The sequence below is a fragment of the Trachypithecus francoisi genome, unplaced genomic scaffold (assembly GCF_009764315.1).
Source record: "Trachypithecus francoisi isolate TF-2019V2 unplaced genomic scaffold, Tfra_2.0 Contig01585, whole genome shotgun sequence".
NCBI lineage: Eukaryota > Metazoa > Chordata > Mammalia > Primates > Cercopithecidae > Trachypithecus > Trachypithecus francoisi.
In genome coordinates this window covers 5,631,870-5,650,748 of record NW_022681444.1, presented here as the reverse complement: position 1 = coordinate 5,650,748, position 18,879 = coordinate 5,631,870, and the positions used below count along the sequence as shown (strand labels likewise).

General features: G+C 57.6%; 1 protein-coding gene across 1 annotated transcript in view; it reads left to right on the top strand.

Moving 5' to 3' along the window:
- Positions 1-1,728: 1,728 nt before the first annotated feature.
- FAM102A (family with sequence similarity 102 member A) overlaps positions 1,729-18,879 on the top strand; it is a 40,826-nt gene continuing 23,675 nt past the window's right edge. The window contains exon 1 of the mRNA XM_033192087.1: positions 1,729-2,771. Coding sequence (XP_033047978.1) covers positions 2,626-2,771 — 146 coding nt within the window. The 5' untranslated portion in view covers positions 1,729-2,625. The remainder of the gene's footprint in view (positions 2,772-18,879) is intronic.

Genomic DNA, 18,879 nt, shown 5'->3' with positions numbered 1-18,879 from the left:
AAGAAATCAGTCCTTGGTCACCACATGTCCAGACCTAACTCATACCTAAGTCCAGTCAAACCTGTCTCTCAAAAGCCTCAGACCTATCCTCTTGCTTTCTCCACAATGCTGAGGCTGCACTGTCATGATCTCTTGCCTGCATCACCAACAGACTCCTCATCCACTCATTTCCCACCTTGTCCCCTTCACACTGCCTGCAGCTAGAGCAAGCTTCTTAGGACAAAAAGCAAATCCGGGCCTTGCCTGGTGGCTCACACCTGTAATTCCAGCCCTTTGGGAGGCCGAGGTGGGCGGATCACCTGAGGTCAGGATTTTGAGACCAGCCTGGTGAACACGGTGAAACCGGGTCTGTACTACGAATACAAAATTAGCGGGGTATGGCGGCACGCACCTCTAATCCCAGCTACTCAAGAGGCTGAGGCAGGATAAACGCTTGAACCCGGGAGGCAGAGGTTGTAGTGAGCGGAGATTGAGCCATTGCACTCCAGCCTGGGCGACAAGAGTGAAACTCCGTCTCAAAAAAAAAAAAAAAAAAAAAAAAAACACCAACAAATCTGACCAGGACACTCTCCATCTCAACGCGTGTCTGTGGTTTCCTCCTTATGGTCTACAAGACTCTGGGAGATCTGGCCTTGCCAGCCCCATCTCTTGCCCGTCTCTCAAATTGCCACAGTACAGCCAGATGCAGTTGCCCGAAACTTTCTGCGGGCACCACGATCTCCGGCCACCAGGTCTCTGGCAGCTCCCTATGCCTGGACCCTGCGTGACTCAGGGCACGCATCCTGTGGATGGCTTGGGTCCCTTTGTTCGAGAAACTTTCTCTCTGAGTCTGTGCCCCAACCCATGTCAGGTGCCTCCTCTGAGCTCCCCTGGTTATATCCCTGTTACAACTCTTACCCATAGATTTGTCGCTGCCTGTGTCCTTGTCTGCTTCTCCACCTGGTGGTCTTGAGCTGCGAGCATTTGGAAGGGGCAAGCCCACCAGGTTCCCCACTAGGTCCCAGCCTGGCTCAGCGGAGACTGTTCTTAAACATTTGGGGACTGGATGAATGAACCACAATATGCCGAGGGGCCCAGGAGGTACAAGGCTTTCGAGCGGGCTCTGCCCCCAGAACAGCTAACTAGTCAGTGAGACCAGCCACGCTGGGCAAGAAACTAAAGGACAAGAGAAGGCTTAGATAACAGCTTGGAATGTTACAAGCTGGGTCACAAGGCTGCGTGACGGACTGCGCCAGAGCCACCTCCTCGACGAAGCCTTCCAGACGCTTGTCTGCTCAGTGCTGAGGGGCACTAGAGATTCAGGGCGAGCAAGCGACCTGCTAGGGGCTCTCTCTGGGCGCCAGCTTTCTGAGAAAGGAGACTCGCTACCTTCCGGGCCTGCTTCAGGGTTCTACGAGCTCAAGTCTGGCGGGACCCTGGAAGGCCGCCGCAGCCACAAACTGTTTCTCCTTGTCATTGTTTCTTTTCTTCTGCTCGCGCTCTCCCTGCCCCGCCAGCCCCGCGACCTCCCACTGCCTTCCCAGGGCCCCTCTCCCTTCCCTCAGCTCCGCCCTGCCCTAGGAGGCGGCCCGGCCGCACGGTGCACCAATCCAAGCGCCCCGAACCGCCTCTGCCTCCCACGAGTCCCACCCCACCCCGCCGCCCGCCAATCGCGCTGCGCGCCCGCCTTGCCGGGCCGCCCAATCGCGGGCGGACTGAGCCGCCGGCGCCCCGCCCCTGCCGCGCTCGGCAGCGGCTCGGCTGGCGGCCGCGCGGGGCCCAGGCATTCTCCAAGCCGCGCCGCGCAGTGTCGGGCTTTGGCTGCAGCGTCGGGGGCGGGGTGAGCGGCGCTGCTGTTCCAGGGGTGCTGGGCGAGGCGGGCGCCACCGGCCGGGCCGAAGGGCGCCTCAGCTCCGCCGGGGCCCGCGGCGCGGGTCCCAGGACCAAGGAGGAGGCGGCGCTCGCGCTGCCCCGGGCCGGCCCGGTGCCTGCCCTGAGGAGGCCCGAGGCCAGACGTTCCCGGCCCGCAGCGACCCCGACGCGCCTCCTGGAGAGGCCCCCGAGCTCCCGGCAGCCCCCTGGGGGTGCCCCACCTTCCCGGGCTTTACCTGCGCTGGCCGCCCGGCACCCAGCTGCGGGGGCGTGAGCGGCAAGGGCGCCTCCCCCGGCCGCCAGCGAGGCGGGGGCGGGGCCGCCCTCCGCCCTCAGCCTTACCGGCCCGCCAGCCTGCCCGCCGCCCTCAGTCTCACCGGTCCGCCCGTCGCGCCCGGCCGCGCGGCGTGAGCTCCCCGGAGATCGCGGCTCGGGATGCTTCCAGCCAGCGCGGCCGCTCGCGCGCAGCCCCGCACCCCCGCCCCTGCTTCTGCCTCCTGGGCCATGCACCGCTGTTTACATGCCGGTGAGGTCCCCGGCCGCTCCGAACCCCTCCGAGCCCCGGCTCCCCGAGGGTGAAGCCCGCCTGCGCGCGAACTGGACTGGTGGGTCGCTCAGACCTGGGGGCCCGGACTCCGATCTCCGCCGTCTCCGCCACCATCAGGGCGGGATCCGGCTCTGGTGTTTTGAGGAGGGGGTGTGGTGTAGGGAAAGGAATCCCGTCCCTCCCCACCTTTTTTCGCCTTCGCGGCTTCAGACTCAGGGAACTCGCTCATGGCTTTCTTGATGAAGAAGAAGAAATTCAAATTCCAAACCACTTTCACCCTGGAGGAGCTGACTGCGGTTCCCTTCGTGAACGGGGTCCTCTTCTGCAAGGTCCGGCTCCTGGATGGAGGGGATTTTGTCAGCTTGTCGTCAAGGTAGGAGCTGGGGCGGTCGCGCCTGCAGCAGGAGGGGTGATGAGCGAAATCTAGACACTTGGCAAGTGTGGAAGGGCCCCTTGGGGCCGGGGTAGGGAGGATCCGGGGGATTCTATGTGCCTGGGGCAGGTTGCACAAGGCAGGACTGAGCCTGAGGCAGTTGGCAGGGTGCCAGGCAGCCGCCGCCAGCGGAATACCTGGGGGTCTAGTCTTTCAGCCTTTTCTTGGGGCCCTGCGTGCCGCCTGCAGTAGGCCCATTCTGCAGACTTGCATGTAGAGCCTATCAGGGATTTGTACCCTGAGCGGGTGTGCAGGGAAGGGGTGTTCCAGACCACCTTGCACCCGAACTGGCCACTGGGGCTGTCATATGATTCAGAGTCCAGGCCAGCCACGGGTTCCCCGGCACCCCCAGGCGCCTGGGAAGGCCCGGTCGCAGGCACTCCCTAGTCTGGCTGGAGGGAGATGGCTGGGTTTTGGCCTACCCAGCCCCCTTGTAGTGACTGTCCTTCTCTGGCTGGAGCTGGGCTGCTTTGCATTGCAAATGCCCTTATCGAGGAGGCTGCTGCCCTCTCTGAAAGAGGCTCCGTTGAGTTTGGTTTTGTATTGTTCGCCCCCACCCTGGCAGGTCCAGCTGCCCAGCTTGTTGCTGAATGCAACTGAGTTCCCAGGCTGTCCCTTGCCGATTGGGCCCACCTGGGGTCACATCGTCCTGGCCTGTCTCAGAAGAGCCTTGGAGTCCTACCAATGGGAGTGTGACTCTTGACTCTGTTACTTTCTGGGCCTCCTCTTCTGGAAAGTGGGCCTAATACAGGTGGAGAAGCTGCAGCAGCTAGAACTTGGGGCAGGCGGGACGCTGTGGCTTACTCCTGTAATCCCAGCACTTTGGGAGGCCGACGTGGAAGACTTGCTTGAGGCCAGGAGTTCAAGACCAGCCTGGACAACATAGAGAGATTCCCATCTCTATTTTTTTTTCTTTTTTGGGGGTACACAATTGAACACTGTTGCCCAGGCTGGAGTGCAGTGGCACAATCGTGGCTCACTGCAACCTCCACCTCCCGGGTTCAAACAATTCTCATATTTCAGCCTCCTTAGTAGTTGGGATTACAGGTGCCTACCACCACGCCCAGCTAATTTTTTTAAAATTTAATTTATTTTTTAGATGGAGTCTCACTCTGTTGCCCAGGTTGGAATGCAGTGGCGTGATCTTGGCTCACTGCAACCTCCACTTCCTGGGTTCAAGCGATCCTCCTGCCTTAGCCTCCTCAGTAGCTGAGATTACAGGCGCACGCCACCACGATAATTTTTTTGTATTTTTGGTAGAAATGGGGTTTCACCATGTTGGCCAGGCTGGTCTCGAACTCTGACCTCAAATGATCCACCCCCCTTGGCCTTCCAGAGTGCTGGAATTACAAGTGTGAGCCACTGCACCCAGCCTCTGTCTCTCTTTTTAAAAAATAAAATAGAATGGAGGCAGGGCCTGGCTGAGTGCCTGGGACACGCTGCTTCCCTACCTGGTCTGCCCTTTGCTCCCCGGGCCTCCTTGTGGGCCCTGTTAGGCAGAGTTGCCTCCCTGTTCTGAGAGCGCATGTGTGCGTGTTATAGGTGGAGAAACTGAGGCCCAGAAAGAGGAAGTCAGTGTCTTGCCAGGGACCTCAAAGGAGTCTGTTGTTAACTGAACTTCGCTGGTCTGGGGACCTGTTGGATGAATCCAGAGGTCAAACACTCTGCTGGGAGGAGGGGAAGGGAGGGGAACTGCACAGCCTAGCTCAGATTTAGGAATCTCCGGTGTGGACAGGGTGGGGTGCCTTTTCTGAGCATTGGCTCCCTGTTCTGTTCGGAGCTGCTTATCTGAGGAATTTGGACAAGGGCTGCCCTTTGTGGTGGGGGTGGCTGGCCTCCTTGGTTGCCTGGGAAGCCTGTGATCCTGAGGCCACCCACACAGCAGTCTGAGGTTTCAGAGAGAAGGCTGTGCTCACAGCTAGGGCCTGGAGTTGACTACTCACTGGCTGAGTGACATTGGGCAAGTTACCTAACCTCTCTGATTGCAAGAACCAGCAACCATTGGTGCTGGGCTCCCTGTTTTACTAGCACCTCTCACTTAAGCCCTGGACTGTGTCATGGAACAGGAGTGGAGGTGGGGGGCTGCATAGGATTATTATCGCCATTTTAGAGAGGTGGAAACAGGCTCTGAGAGGAAATGATTTGCCTGAGTTGATTCAGTGAAGCCTGCATTCAACCCTTTTGTGCCTCTGAACTTCAGTTTCCTCTTCTGTAAAATGGGGATGTCATACCCACCTCTAGGGTATAGTTAATCTGTGTGTTATGTCTGGCCTAGGCACACTGCTGCAGCAGTTATGACTTCTGTGGGTAGAGGGGCGCAGGCCTGGGCCCAGAGCTTTCTGGGTCTTTGGCCGGCCGGGCGGGCAGTGGGTGGGGGGGGGAACGGTCTTGGATCCCATTGAGGAATATAAATTTTGAGCCCCAGGCTGAGGCCTTGCCTAACCTCCAGGCCCTGGAGCCACTGTCCCCCTACCTGTTGGCCTTTCCATTGCCCTAAACCTGCTTCCCCATTAGGGAAAGTGTAGGAAGTTCCAGGTCTTAGTCCATAGGGTCTGGATTTCACCTCTGTTTTCCCTTCTTCCCTCCTGGCAAGGGGCCTCGAATTCCCTGAATCCAGCTGAGCCCAAAGCATTTACCAGCCCTGTCCTGCATGCAACCTGAATGGGGCTGAGGAGGGAGGAACTGACACTGAGCTCCTGCAAAGCTGGGCAGTTAGTGGCCACCAGGCACCTGTTTGCTGCTGGGCAGGTGTGACTGGAGGCAGCAGGCAGTGACATTGGAACCTGAGGCCAGTTTAGAGCTGCTTTGGCTTTTGCTGTGTTTTTGCCCAGTAAGTGGGGGTTCCTGGGTTCCTGCCCCACCCACCCTGGTCTGCAGCCTGGGAACCCCGCTTCACAGTCTGCCCCTCTAGACAGTGAAGGCCCCATTGTTTCCAGGTTGGGGTAGGGTTAGGGGAACTGGACCTGGTTAGATCCTGGGCCCAGATCAATAGCATATTTCCCCCACCCTCAGGAACCCCTGAGATGGCCCAGAGACCTGGTGGTGGCAGCATGAGTAGTGTCAGTGAAGCAGGCCCAAGGCCCTACTCCTGCAGCACCCGCCCTCCTGGCTGAAGTGTTTCCCTGTGTGCTGGGTGCCTTGGCAACAGCTGGGTACACCGCTCGCCTGACCCAATTTGAGCAGGTAGAGCAGGTGGTGCATCGGGCTGTTGCTCAGCCTCATCTTCCCAAGGCCTCCTTGAGAGCAGCGATCCTCACGCTGCTGTGCTCTGAGCTCCTGCACTCTGTGCCAGGCAGGGTGCTGAGTGTTTTGCAGATGGTATTTCCATGAATCCTCTCAGCCATCCGGAGAGGCACCAAAGCCAGAGAGATGAAGCCACATGCCAGAGGTCACCCAGGTGGTAAATGGCAATTCAGAAATTAACACTTTTATCATTCTATAAACCGCCCTTGATTGTACGCATTCTGTATGCTAGGGGCTTGCTGAGCCCCTCAAATAGATGATTATTTGAGGCCCTGCAGTCACCTACCCCATGGACTGATGGCATTATCCCACTTACAGGTGAGGAAGCTTGGGTCAGGAAAACTGAAATGACTGGGTCTGTGCTACTCAGCTTGAAATTGCAGAGATGGGATTTGAATTTGGGCAGGTCCAGCTCTAAGGCCCTGTCTTGCCTTGATGGCAGTGGGCTGGAAGCAGCTGCAGACCCATGTGACAGTCCCAGACCTTTGAGAAAGGCTCCATTCCATGGATTGGGTAGTTCAGGAAAGTCTAGAGCTGTGTAGTTAAGAGGCACCATGGTAGGTTTGGTGAGGTCCAAGGAAAAGGGTCCCCAGGACCTTTCAGGGGGTGGAGCTGAAGTCACTGCTGTGGATTTGGGGCCAGGCCTAGGCTGGCACTGGGGCATGGTGAGTCTTTGCCAAGATCCCTGCCTGGAGGCCTCCCAGGCATATGTATCCACATGGCATCTGGAAGGCTTTCCCAGGGGTCCCGGGAGAGAGGTAGAGGTCCTAGCCAAGTCTGGCGAGTCGGGGAGCTGCCAGCCTGTCCAAGGCAGCCCTTGGGCAGGAAGAATCCCAAACACCCAAGAGATCTCTGCTCGCAGCTGGCACCAGTCCTGTAGCCTGCCCCATGCATGTGGCTGGTGGTGCCAGGGAAGAGGAGTACAAGGGAGGCGCCGATTTACCTCATAGCAAGTCTTTTCTTGAGGAGATGGGCAGAGAGCGTTCTCTCAGCCAACAGATGGGGAAACTGAGGCCTGCGGCAGAGAAGTGACTTGCTAAGGCCACTTACAGGAGGAGCTGATGGCGTAGCTGACTTGGGCCTGGCTCTGACCTCTGTCCCCTGTGTCTTAGTAACTCTCTGTATGAAGGAGGCAGGCTGGGCCAGAACAGGGAGGGAGTCCTTCTGGGGTCCCCTTGTGCTTTGTACTTGGGTGCCAGACTGTCCAAGAAGCAGACAGTCTGTGACTTGGAGGCCCCTCCTCTGGCCTTTCTTCTTTGGTAGGCTTGAATCCTCAGTGGGCTTTTGATTTGGGCAGTCTTTGGTGGACGCATGGCTGCCCACCACAAAGATGCTGCCTGCCTTCCATGGCACGGCTGAGATGGTGGCCCCAGAGGCACGGGTGGGGTTCTTTTGAGTGTGAAGAAGGCCTTGGCGAGGTCGGTGCTACAGCTGGGGGCCCCACGCCAGGCCTGGTCCCTGGAGAGGCCAGCCTGGCTGGGTCTTTCCTCACACTCCACACACGTGTGGCCGGAGCCTCCACCCCCCGGTCCCTCGCCCGCCCTTCTGGGAAAAGGCTGTGGAATGCTGCTTGAATCCACTGCGGGGGGAGGCCTGCTCGCAGGCACAGTGCAGAGCTCCAGGAGGGCAGGATGGAGGTAGACACAGAATTCTGTCCCTAGGGGCTGAGTGAAGCAGGGACCGTGGAGGTTCGATGGGATTCTTAGATTGGCAGGGCACCCACTTTCCGTCACAGAGCAGGAGTTCTGGAGGCTGAGCACACTGGGGAGGGAAAGGAGGCTGGTGGGCACGTGTGCCTGTTCCACTTTCCCTGAACACACGCTTTGTCTTGGGCTTTTGGAGGTGATCATGATTAGACAGCCCTGTTTCCATGGAGCTCCCAGCTAGGTGGGGGCAGTGAGCTTGGTGGCCATCGTGAAAGCTTCAGAGCCAGGCAGATCTAGGACATGTCCTTCTGCATCCCACTGGACCCCGGCAGGCCAGCTGGGGGGAGCATTTCTGTCCAGGTGTCTGTCTATTTATTTGACAGATGTGGATCGAGCACTTAGCTCAGGCTGGGCATGGTCCTTGTCCTCATGTGGCACATCACTGAGATAGGGAGGGCTTCCTGGAAGAAGTGACCCTTCCTGGGAACCTTGAAGGCAGAGGGGAATTGGACAGGAAAGAGATCGGGATAAGCCTTTGGCATAGAGGCCCCTGGCCAACAGGCACTTGTTCCCAGGGTCAGGCGAGGAGCTGGAGTGCGGGGAGGGTGGAGGAGGGATGAAGTATGTTAGGGTAACGGGTGGCCAAGCTGGTGTGCCCCCGGCCTCAGGAGTACCTACCCAGGGCCAGTGGAGCCACGTGGCCTGCTTGCCAGGTGGAGAAGGTGCAGGGGCCTGACCTGCACACAGGGAGGGGCAATGAGAATTGGCTGGCAGGTACTGCTAGCTTGGCGGTAGCAGGCAGAGGAGTAGGCAGATTGGAAAGATGGCTGGCAGGCAGAGTGGGCAAGTGGGCTTTCTCAACCGCAGGGCTGGCATCATGCCTAGTACTTAGTAAGTGCCGGGAGATGGATAGGGGCACCGTGGCCAAATGTAGCCAGGGTTTGCGACACCTGCAGTACGCCAGTCGTTTGTGATTGCATGAAAATCTAGACTTCCCATTTGTTTTAAGTTGGAAGATCTGGCAACAGCGCTCTGTGGCAGCGTTTGGCTCAAGAGGCTTTCTAGCTGCCTCTTGACGTGGGCTGCCTGCTTGAGTTCCCCGACCCTGCAGCATGCCTTGGATCCCTGATGTGTGCTGCCTTAGGCCAGCCTGGTCCCCTGGGTGCCGTAGAAGGCCTTCCAGGTGCAGGCTGGGGGCACAAGGAGGCGGAGTGGCCTGTGGAGAGAAGCCCTGTTGGCAGAAGTGGGCAGGGCTGGGTGGCCTCAGAGGCCAGCCTGGGCAGCAAAGCTGTGGCACCAGGCCATCTGCTGGTTCCCGCGAGGTCAGACTAACTGCCAGTGGCTGTGGGGAAGCCTGAAGCTGCCCTGACTGTGCCTGGCCTTGGTGGCTGCTTCTTGGACCTAGCCTTTGCTGCCAGCTGGCTACGCTGTTGGCAGGTGCCACCCTGGCAGCCCCTGTTGCCTACCTGCCAGCCTGGCAGCAGCCCTGACCCAAGATGATCTGGCTTCATGGAGCCAGGCTATTTCCTGAGGCCTGTTCCTCACTTCAAGCTCCATCTTGGGAGCTGCTCTGGCTAGAGGCTCTTAGCAGCAACCACATCATGTGCTTGAAGGCCCTGCATGTCCAGGGGTGGCAGGGGGCCCTGAGTCCCTTTGAACCCTGCTTGTTTAGTACCTGGGAGTCCTGACTTGCATTTGGGAGGCCCTACTTGCACCTTGGGATGGCTGCTGGCATGTCTGCTAAGGGGTCAGGAGCCAGCGGACTCTGTGTGTGGCGTCTGGTGACTGCTATGCGATGACCCTTCAGTCGCTTGCTGCTGGGGACAGGCAGTAATATCTTTAGCACAACCAGTTTAGATGTATCCTCATCTTACCAGGGAGCCAGGAAGGTTGAAGCAGGGGAGAGACACCAGATTTGCTTAGAAAGAGACCCAGGCTGGGCACGGTGTCTCAAGCCTGTAATCCCAGTACTTTGGGAGGCTGAGACGGGTGGATCACGAGGTCAGGAGATCGAGACCATCCTGGCTAACACGGTGAAACCCCATCTCTACTAAAAAAAAATACAAAAAACTAGCCGGGCGAGGTGGCGGGCGCCTGTAGTCCCAGCTACTCGGGAGGCTGAGGCAGGAGAAGGGCGTAAATCCGGGAGGCGGAGTTTGCAGTGAGCTGAGATCCAGCCACTGCACTCCAGCCTGGGTGACAGAGCAAGACTCCGTCTCAAAAAAAAAAAAAGAAAGAGACACAGAATTAATGTAGGGTGGGGAGGGTTGTTGCTCTGTATTATCCACCTCCCTGGCAAGTGCTTTGGATTGTGGGGACTCCAGATATGCCCTGGGACCAGTCAGCCACTCACTATGAGGTATGACTGCTGTCCGTGGCTCAGTAAGGCCCGAAGCTGCCCAACCTATGGCTGGCTTCTGTGTCTGCATAGGGCTGTGGTGGCAAACCCTGGGTCTCTGCCCTGAGCCTCTTTTGGCACCCAGGGCTTGGGAGAGCTCTCACATGCAGGCCTGAAGCTGCCCGCACCCCCACCCTGCCCAGTCCTCCGTCCCGCCAGCCAGCTGGTTTCGGTGGCTGGGAGGAAGAGCTCTGACAGAGGCCTTTCTGCCTGCTTGTTCTGCCTTGCTGCCTCCCTGCCTCCGGGCCTAAGGGAGATGTTCCCATCCTGCTTCTGCCACTTGCTGCCTGTGTGACCTTGGGCAAGGGACTTGGCCTCCAAGCCTCGGTGACTGCCCTTGTGAAGCAGGGCTGCCAGTGCCTGCCTCCTGGTGCTCTTGGAGGACGCGGTGAGATAATGTCTGTCAGACGCCCAGCGCGGCTCCTGGCATACGGTGCACATGCTGCGTGTGCTACAGTCTGTCCTCCTGTGCCCAGGCAGAGTTATGGCAGGGTCAGTGCCCCTGCATGGCCGCTGGCACTCCTGCGTGGGCCAGGACTGATGAGGTGCTGCTGGGAGAGGGCATTTTTCACTCGGGGCAGGGGTAGGGGTGGGCGAGGAGCACACTGGGTGTCTGAGCTCAGGGACCCCAGTGGGGTCTGCATGTTTTCTTGTCCCTTTTTTGGCTTGAACTTGCCCCACGGGGGGATGCTTTGCTGTGAGCCAGTGCGAGTTGGAGCGTTCCTGCTGGGCGGGCCCAGGCTGGGCTGAGGGGCTTTAGATGAGGGAAGAGGCCATCTGCACAGCTGGCTCTGGGACCCACTCTGGCAGGCAGAAGACAGCTTCCACGGAGGCAGAGGGCACTGGCTGTCAGGCTGCGGGTGGGCAGGTGTGTGGGTGAGAGAGACAGCGGCCCCTCGGCACATGGGAGGCCCCGCCACTCCGAGCCTCAGGCTGGCCTTGTTGGCTTCCACTACTCCTCGCCCTTCTGGTTTCTGTGCCTTTGTGCCTGCAGTTACTTCTTCCTCAAGTTCTCTTCCCCCACTTCTCTGCTCGCTGAATTTCTTCTAAGCTGAAGAGTCACCTCCTCCAGGAAGCCTTCCCTGGCCACTTTTGGCCTTGTACACTCTCTGTGGGCCCTCATCTCAGGGCACTGCAGTCTCTGTCCATATCTCTAGCTCATTCCCCAGACTGTGGGCCCTTCATGGGCAGGAGTAGTCCTTGCATCATGCTTCTTGGTCTTGGGGCTTCCTGCTGTGGGTTGGCACTGTTCTGGTGCCAGGGCTTTTCTCCCCTGGCTCTGAATCAGTGTGAGTGCTGGTGCGGGACCTCACTGTGGCTGCTGCCAGCTGCTGGACCCACCCCCCCATCCCCCATTCCCTCTTCAGGCCCGAGGTGTCAGTCTGTGTCAGGAACAGCCCTCACTTGCATACCGGACAGCTGGGTGCCTCCATGGGCTCAGAGGCTGCAATTGAGAGGCAACTGGGGGCATCAGTGGTTTGGGTGGGGTGGGCTCCTCTGCATGGGGTAGGGATGCTCATAGCAAGCAGAATGGGAAGGAGGAGGGGGCTGGGGCCTGACTCCAAGCATGGCAATTGGACCTTGGCAGTTGCTTGATTTCTCTGTAACTGTGACTAAAGGCCTTGTCCTCTCAGCCTCAGCTTACTCCTCCATCAAACAGGGCTGGTCAGGAGGGCTCCCTACTCAGCACAGGGCCAGGCACCTGGCAGCTAAAAACAGACTAACCCTGCCGAGAGAGGGGGTGGCCGCCTGGTGCTCAGGAAGGGCAGAAGTCTGGGTGCTAAACACTCTTACCTCTTACCACTTCCTCTCTGAGCAGACTCTGCAGGTGTGGGGCAGCATACCTGTGGCTCCCTGGTCCCTAGGCTCCCCCCAGACAGTTTTTTGGGCACCTTCTGGGTGTGGGGCTCAGGCTGGGCCCTGGAGATATGGCCCCCACCCCTGCAGGGCCCTTCAGTGGGAGGAGGTACACAAATCCAATCAGTGGTATGGCTACGGGCCCTGAGGAGGTGATGCTGGGCTCAGTTCTGGGGCATGAGTAGGATTAGTAGGTGGTGCGTAAAAGAGCAGCCTGCGACAGAGGCATGGCAAGGGCTAGCATGCTGAGCGGGAAAGAGGGGTCAGCGGGCCTGGGAGGGAGCTTGAAGTCGGGAGGAGTCAAGGGGAGGGGTTTGGACTGTACGTGGAGGGGTGGGAGCCACAGAAGGGTGTGAATTCGAGTCACATTTGTAGTTTAGAACCACCAAGGGCAGCCATGGGGTTGATTGCTTGGGGCTGCAGGTTGCGGAAGGGCAGGTGACTGTCAGCTGAGAAGGGCGGGCTTCCACCTCTGTCATCATGGAATTACTCAAAACAAAACCTGAGGCATACTGTGCAGTGCTGAGGATGAACAAGCTGCCGCCACTCACAGCAGGAACCAGTCTGACAAACAACGTTGAGCAAAGAAAGCCGGGGACAAAAGAGTGTATGATGCAGCCGGGTGCGGTGGCTCACTCCTGTAATCCCAGCACTTTGGGAGGCCAAGGTGGGAGGATAATTTGAGGTCAGGAGTTCAAAACCAGCCTGACCAACATGGTGAAACCCCGTCTCTACTAAAAATACAAAAAAATTAGCTGGGGATGGTGGCACATGCCTGTAATCCCAGCTACTTAGGAGGCTGAGGAGGCAGGAGAATCACTTGAACTCGGGAGGCGAAGGCTGCAGTGTGCAGAGATCGTGCCACTGCACTCCAGCCTAGGTGACAGAGCAAGACTCTGTCTCAAAAAAAAAAAAAAAAGTATGATACCATTTATACAGAGTTCAAAAACCTTTCTGATGCAAGTCAGGGCAGTGCTGTCTTTGCTGAGGGGAGTCATGTCTGGAAGGACCTTCTGTGGCCTGTAATATTCTGCTGCTTGGGGGTTGGTTTCATGGGTATGTTCTCTCTGAGAATCTGTGAGTTCTGCATGTCTCTGTGCCAGAAACAAGCCTCGAGATGCCCCACACTTTTGGGTGGTGCTGGGTGGATGCCTGAGTCCTCTAGACAAAAACGAGGCATCTTTTTGGGTGCCCGGAAGCCTGGAGGAGATCCTCGGGTGTTTTTCTTGGTCTTTCTGGTGAGGCAGCCTGAACCGTTCTGACCTGATAAGCATCACTCTTGTTTATGAGGCAGTAACTCATCCTGGCAACTGCAAACAGTCTTCTCTGCCTGGAGATTTTCCTTCTGCCTCTTGCAAACTCCAGCAGGGCCTGCTGGGCTGTGGGGCTTGGCTGTTCATGGGGAGGATGGGCTCCTGAGGCTGCCAGACAACTAGATCTCTCTGAGCTTTGCTTTCCTCGTTTGTGAAATGGGTTAATAAGGTCCTCCTTGATGCTTGGGTGAAATGGGTTAATGCCTGTTATGTGCCCATCATAGCCCCTGGCATGGAGTACAGGCTCAGTAAAGGCTGGCAGCATTGGTATTCATCCAGGGCAGTTATTGTAAGGACCCTAGAGGTGAGAGCAGAAACAAAAGGTCCATATTCCTCCCTCTATCCCTGTAATTGTTTCTCTTCTCTCTTCCTGTGGTTCACCTATCCAGCAAACATTTGTGATTAGAACCAGGCCATTGCCTTGGCCAAGACAACCGTCCCTGCCTGGGCCCAGAGCCAGGGGAGACTGTTAGGCACATTCATCTCTCAGAGGAGTGCTGAGCACAGTGGGGTGAGGGAAAATTGCCACTCCCCCTGCTCTGCCCTGAACCCTGTCTGCGAAGGGGCGTTTGACTGTGCTCTCCCCAAATCCCAGGAGAAGGCCTGACCTTGGGGTGTAGCAGCCCCTAAGGGTTTTTTATGTTGGCCACACCCATCTTGGATACAGGCAACACCAAGGCCAGGCTCTTGGGATGTGTCCCCAGTGTCTAGCACAGGCCTGACGTGTAGTAAGTGCTCGGTACATGCATGTGGAGTCCGTGAATGGCAGGCAAAGATCGGTCCAGGATTGCTCTGAGTCTTCAGGGAATCAGATGTCTGGGGAGGAGGTAGAGACCAGTGAGTCAGGGCCTCACGCTCCTGCCTGATGCTTAGCCCATGGTGGTTGGAATCTTGGAGAACTGATGAAGACAGCTAGGAACACAGGTCTGATTCTGTGCAGGGCTGGGAGGAAAAGTGACTTTGGCGGAGTGGTTCATGATTATCTCCTGGTCACCTCAGAAGTCCAGGGAGCCTTAGGGCATATTGTATGGATCACTAGGAACAGCTGGGTGGCAGAGCCAGCAATGGCAGTGACCCCCGGCCCCTTGCACTCTGCAGAGAATACGGTCCTACCCTTCCATGAAGGTGGCACGAGAAGGCTTAGAGGAGGCCTTACGGGAACAGGAGTGTGAAGGGCGCTCATTTAGTCATTACTTACTGACCTACCATGCGCCTGGTGCCATCCTTGGGACAGGGGAAGCAGCAGTGAGCAAAACAGAGGCCCTTCCTCCAGGACCTCCATACTCTGGGAGACAGGAACCTAAGACCCAAGCCTAGAAGAGGAAACCGGCAATATGTAGGGGGTGCCCTTGGGATGGGCTGGGATGGAGGGTAAGGGTAGAGAGGACAGAGGCAGCCCCATAACTTGAGTCTAGTCATTCAAGGAGCCAGGCCCTGGGGATGGGAATCTGTTCCTCCTCTCTCTCCCCTTCCTCCTCGGGTGAATCAACCACCACCCAGGCATGAGTCAGCCAGGAGTGGCTCAGGCATGCCTAGGCCACCTGCTGGTCCCCCTCCCTGGATGTCCCAACCAGGGTGTCCCAGCCAGGTTTAAGATCTAAGGAAGCCAGGCTTGGTGGCTCACGCCTGTAATCCCAGGTACTCAGGAGGCTGAGGCAGGAGGATCATTTGAGCCCAGGAAACATAGTGAGACTCCTTACCTCAAAAAAAAAAAAAAAAAAAGACCTGGGGAAATATCCTGATCCATGGTCCTGGGGTGGAGAACAGGGTAGGGGACTGGGTCAGGGCTTTTGCGTGCCCATCTTCCTGCTGGACCGTCTGCCTCAGAGGGGAACTCAAGGTGCCTCTCAGTAGTTACTTCTGGGGGTCTAGTCCCTGCCCCCATTCAGCATGGGTGTCCACTGTGCCAGGTCCTATAGCAACTCCATGAGACAGGGACAGAACTGCAACTGAGGCCTAGAAGGGTCAAGTGTCCAGTGGGTGCCAGAGCCTGGCCTTGAGCCCCAGTCTCTGCTTCCCGATGCCTTGTGGGCAAGCCTGCTGGGAGACTGGTGGGTGCAGGAAGGGAAGTCCCCTGAGCAGAGCCAACCCCGAAGCTCTGTGTTTGCTGTGGGCTTGGATCCTGGGGGAAGCTGCTACCATAGCCCAGCCTGACACCCGCTGTGTCTTCTTGCTTTGAACTGCTGGAGTCTTGGGCCCAACCCTGGCATGGGAGCCCAGCTTGCAGCTCTGGGGTCAGACAGCCGTGGCTTTAGGTCACAGCCCTCTCCCGGCCAGTAGACCCTGGGCAGATGACTTCCCTGTTCTGGGCCTCAATTTCCTTGGCTGCGATGGGGTAATGGGCTGACAGCACCCATCTCCTAGGGCTGGGTGTGGATTCTTGAGGTCAGGGAGAGTGCTTGGCTCGGTGCCTGACGTGCAGCAAGTGTTCAGGAGATGGAGGGCTCATCTTTGGAACTTCTGCAGGGCCTGCCTGCTGCAGGACGTTTTCCCACTTCTCCCTCCTAACTTGGGACCTCCTACTTGGTCCCCAACACCAGCAGGTCTTGATGGATTTGGCTCAGAGCCACACCCCACTGGCCCCACACTTTGACCCAGTGACCATCCCTCCCTTGGCATAAACCTGGTCTCAAAGCCTCTTCCCTGGGATTGAGACTCGAGGTGAAGGGTCAGCCCACACAGCACAGGGTCCACAGTCGCTAGCGTGACAGATGCCCATGCCACTATCTCTGGAGAACGGCTGCACTGCCTTGGCAGATTTCCCAGGGATTCTGCAAGATCAGGAAGTGGGGGTGGGTTCCTGAAGGGGGGCCTGGGAGTACAGACCACCCCTCACCTCCCATGTGACCTGCAGCGAGTGCCTGGACTCCCTGAGTGTCTGTTTCCTGATCTGTGAAGTAGAAGCAGGAAGATGATGCTTGAGAATCACTCGGCACGCAGGAGGGTGCCTGGGAAACAGGAGCCAGGCTGAGCCATACTGGGTGCCAGGGGCATCTTTGCCCAGTTGTGTGGGATTCTTGGTTAAAGCCAGTAGTTTACTTTGGGTCCCTTCAGTGGCCTGCTCACCTCTTGGGCTGTGAGAGCAAGAGGGTGATCATTCGTATCACTGGAGAATGGCATCCACGGGACATTTGCCTGGGCAGTAGCTCAAGCCATCCGCACAACCTGACTCTGGGTACAGAGGACAGAGTAGGGCTGCCACTTGCCTGTGCTTGTAAAATAGGGACGCCCACACCTGCCTGCATGGGTTTTTTTTTTTTTGAGATAGGGTTTGCTATGTTGCCCAGGCTGGTCTTGAACTCCCGGGCTCAAGCAGTCCTCCAGTCCCAGCCTCTTTAGTAGCTGAGATTACAGGTACACACCACCATGCCCAGCTTGTGTGGGCTTTTTTGAAGATCGGTCTCAAGGTTGTTGCTTGACTGGTGAGCAGCAGGATTCAGACCTAGATGTGTCTGACTCTAGAATCCTTTCACCTAACCTTGACGCTTTCCCAGCAAGCCTGAATGACCTGGCTTCCCTCCACCCTGCGCCCATGCCCTGCCCCTTTTCCATCTTGGCGTTTCTGAAGCCCCAGTGGGCTGTCCACTCTGTGCTTCTTTGGGTCACTTGTGATGCCAGCCTCCCTCCTGGCCCACCCGCCAATCCCAGGCCACCACTAATAGGGGTGTCTTTGGCAGTGGAACAAAGAGTGTTTTGGGGCTGCCGAGTGGCTGCTCTGAGTGCTCCAGTGTCGGCCAGAGTGGCTTGGCTTCCAGAAACTTCTTGCTGCCTCCTTGCAGGAGGAGGTGCTGGCCATGCTAGGACTGCGAGCTGCTCCCCCTGAAGCCCTGGCAGGAGCCAGACGCTGCTGTGCTGCCACGCTGGCTCTTCAACCCCTGGACAGATGCCTCGGCTGGTCCCCGGGGCAGGCTCCTCCCAGGCGGCTGTATTCTCTTCTCTTCGGGGAAACACAAGGCAGATGTTGTCGATTTAAATTGTTTCCTTATTAGACTCTCTCTCTCCCTGGCCTGGGCTTGGTTTCATCAGCCGGGAACTCTGATTGCATCACTTTGCCGCTCACTCCTCTAGGAACCAGGCCAAGGCCTGGGAGAGCAAGCAGGGTGGGAGTGAGCGTGGCTGAGGGAGGGGCAGGCGAGGGACTTAAGTGATGGACTTAAGTGATGCGGCCCTGCTCTGGGGGACCAGCACTGTCAGGAACCCAGGAGCACAGCTGGAACCTGGAGTTCCACATGGCTGTCACAGCGCTACTGTCTCTTAGCTGGGTGCCCAGCTCCCTGCATCAGAATCACCTGGGAGCTTGTTTAAAGTGCCCTTTTAAGGCCTGCAGCAGTAGCATTCAGCCAGAGTTGATTTGGTGATCCCTGGAGACATTTTTGGTTGTCACACCTGGGGCTGTGCTACTGGCAGGGTGCTGCTAAACATCCCACAGTGCACAGGACAGCCCCTCACAAAGAGAAACCCTGTCCTGCAGAGTCCATGGTTCTGACAGGGCTCACTGGGAATCTTCATTCGTCATGAGCCGGTGGAATGTTTTTTGGTTTTTGTTTTTTTCTTTTTTTTTTTGAGACGGAGTCTTGCTCTGTTACCCAGGCTGGAGTGGGATGGCACGATCTCGGCTCACTGCAACCTCCACCTCCCGGGTTCAAGCGATTCTCCTGCCTCAGCCTCACGAGTAGCTGGGATTACAGGCACGTGCCACCATGCCCAGCTAATTTTCACATTTTTAGTGGAGGCAGGGTTTCATCGTGTTGTCCAGGCTGGTCCCGAACTCCTGACCTCAGGTGATCCACCCTCCTCGGCCTCCCAAAGTGCTGGGATTACAGGCGTGAGCCACCGCGCCTGGCTGCCAGTGGATATTTTTATGTGAGAACCTCTGTCCTGCTGGACCTCACCCCTCTCTCTTTGCTTGTGAGTTTGAGCACCTGCCCCCCCCGGGCTTCGTGCTGGGCATGCAGTGGAGGTGAGATGTGGGTCTCTGGGTACTGCAACTGGGAAGATGAAGTGTTGAGAGTGGGCATGGGGTCAGGCTGGAGCCCTGTCACAGAGACTGGACTGCCCCACTGATACCCGGATTCCCTTTTCCTGACTTTCTGCTCCTGTGAGGGTTGCCAGCCAGGCATGTACTTTTGCTCCAACTCTGAGGAGAGCCCCTGATGGACCCATTTGACCCCTGTCTGTAGGGATCCTGTGAGCCTGGCAGCCTGAGGCCAGGAGGTGACTCCCACAGCCCTACGGCACCTGGCCCCGCGTCACCCTGGTGATGGAGACCTGGGGTTGTCAAGGCTCTGGGATCTTGTTGCACCTACTGGGCAGTAATGCTGGATCAGGCTGGACCTAGGTGCTGGGGATGTGGCAGCGAAATGACCTCGGGACCACAGAGGCAGAATTCTGTGCATCCTCCCTCTGTTGAGCAGTGGAGAGAGGTGCTGTGGGACTACAGAGTCACCCCAATAGCCCCGTGTGAGGGGCAGGTAGTCCTTTTACAGATGAGGAAGTTGAGGCTCATTGAGATGGGGCTCCCCAAGTCACTTGATGGCCTCTCCTCCTCACCAGCCTCATCTACCCCCTGACTTTCCAGGGAGGCTCTTCCT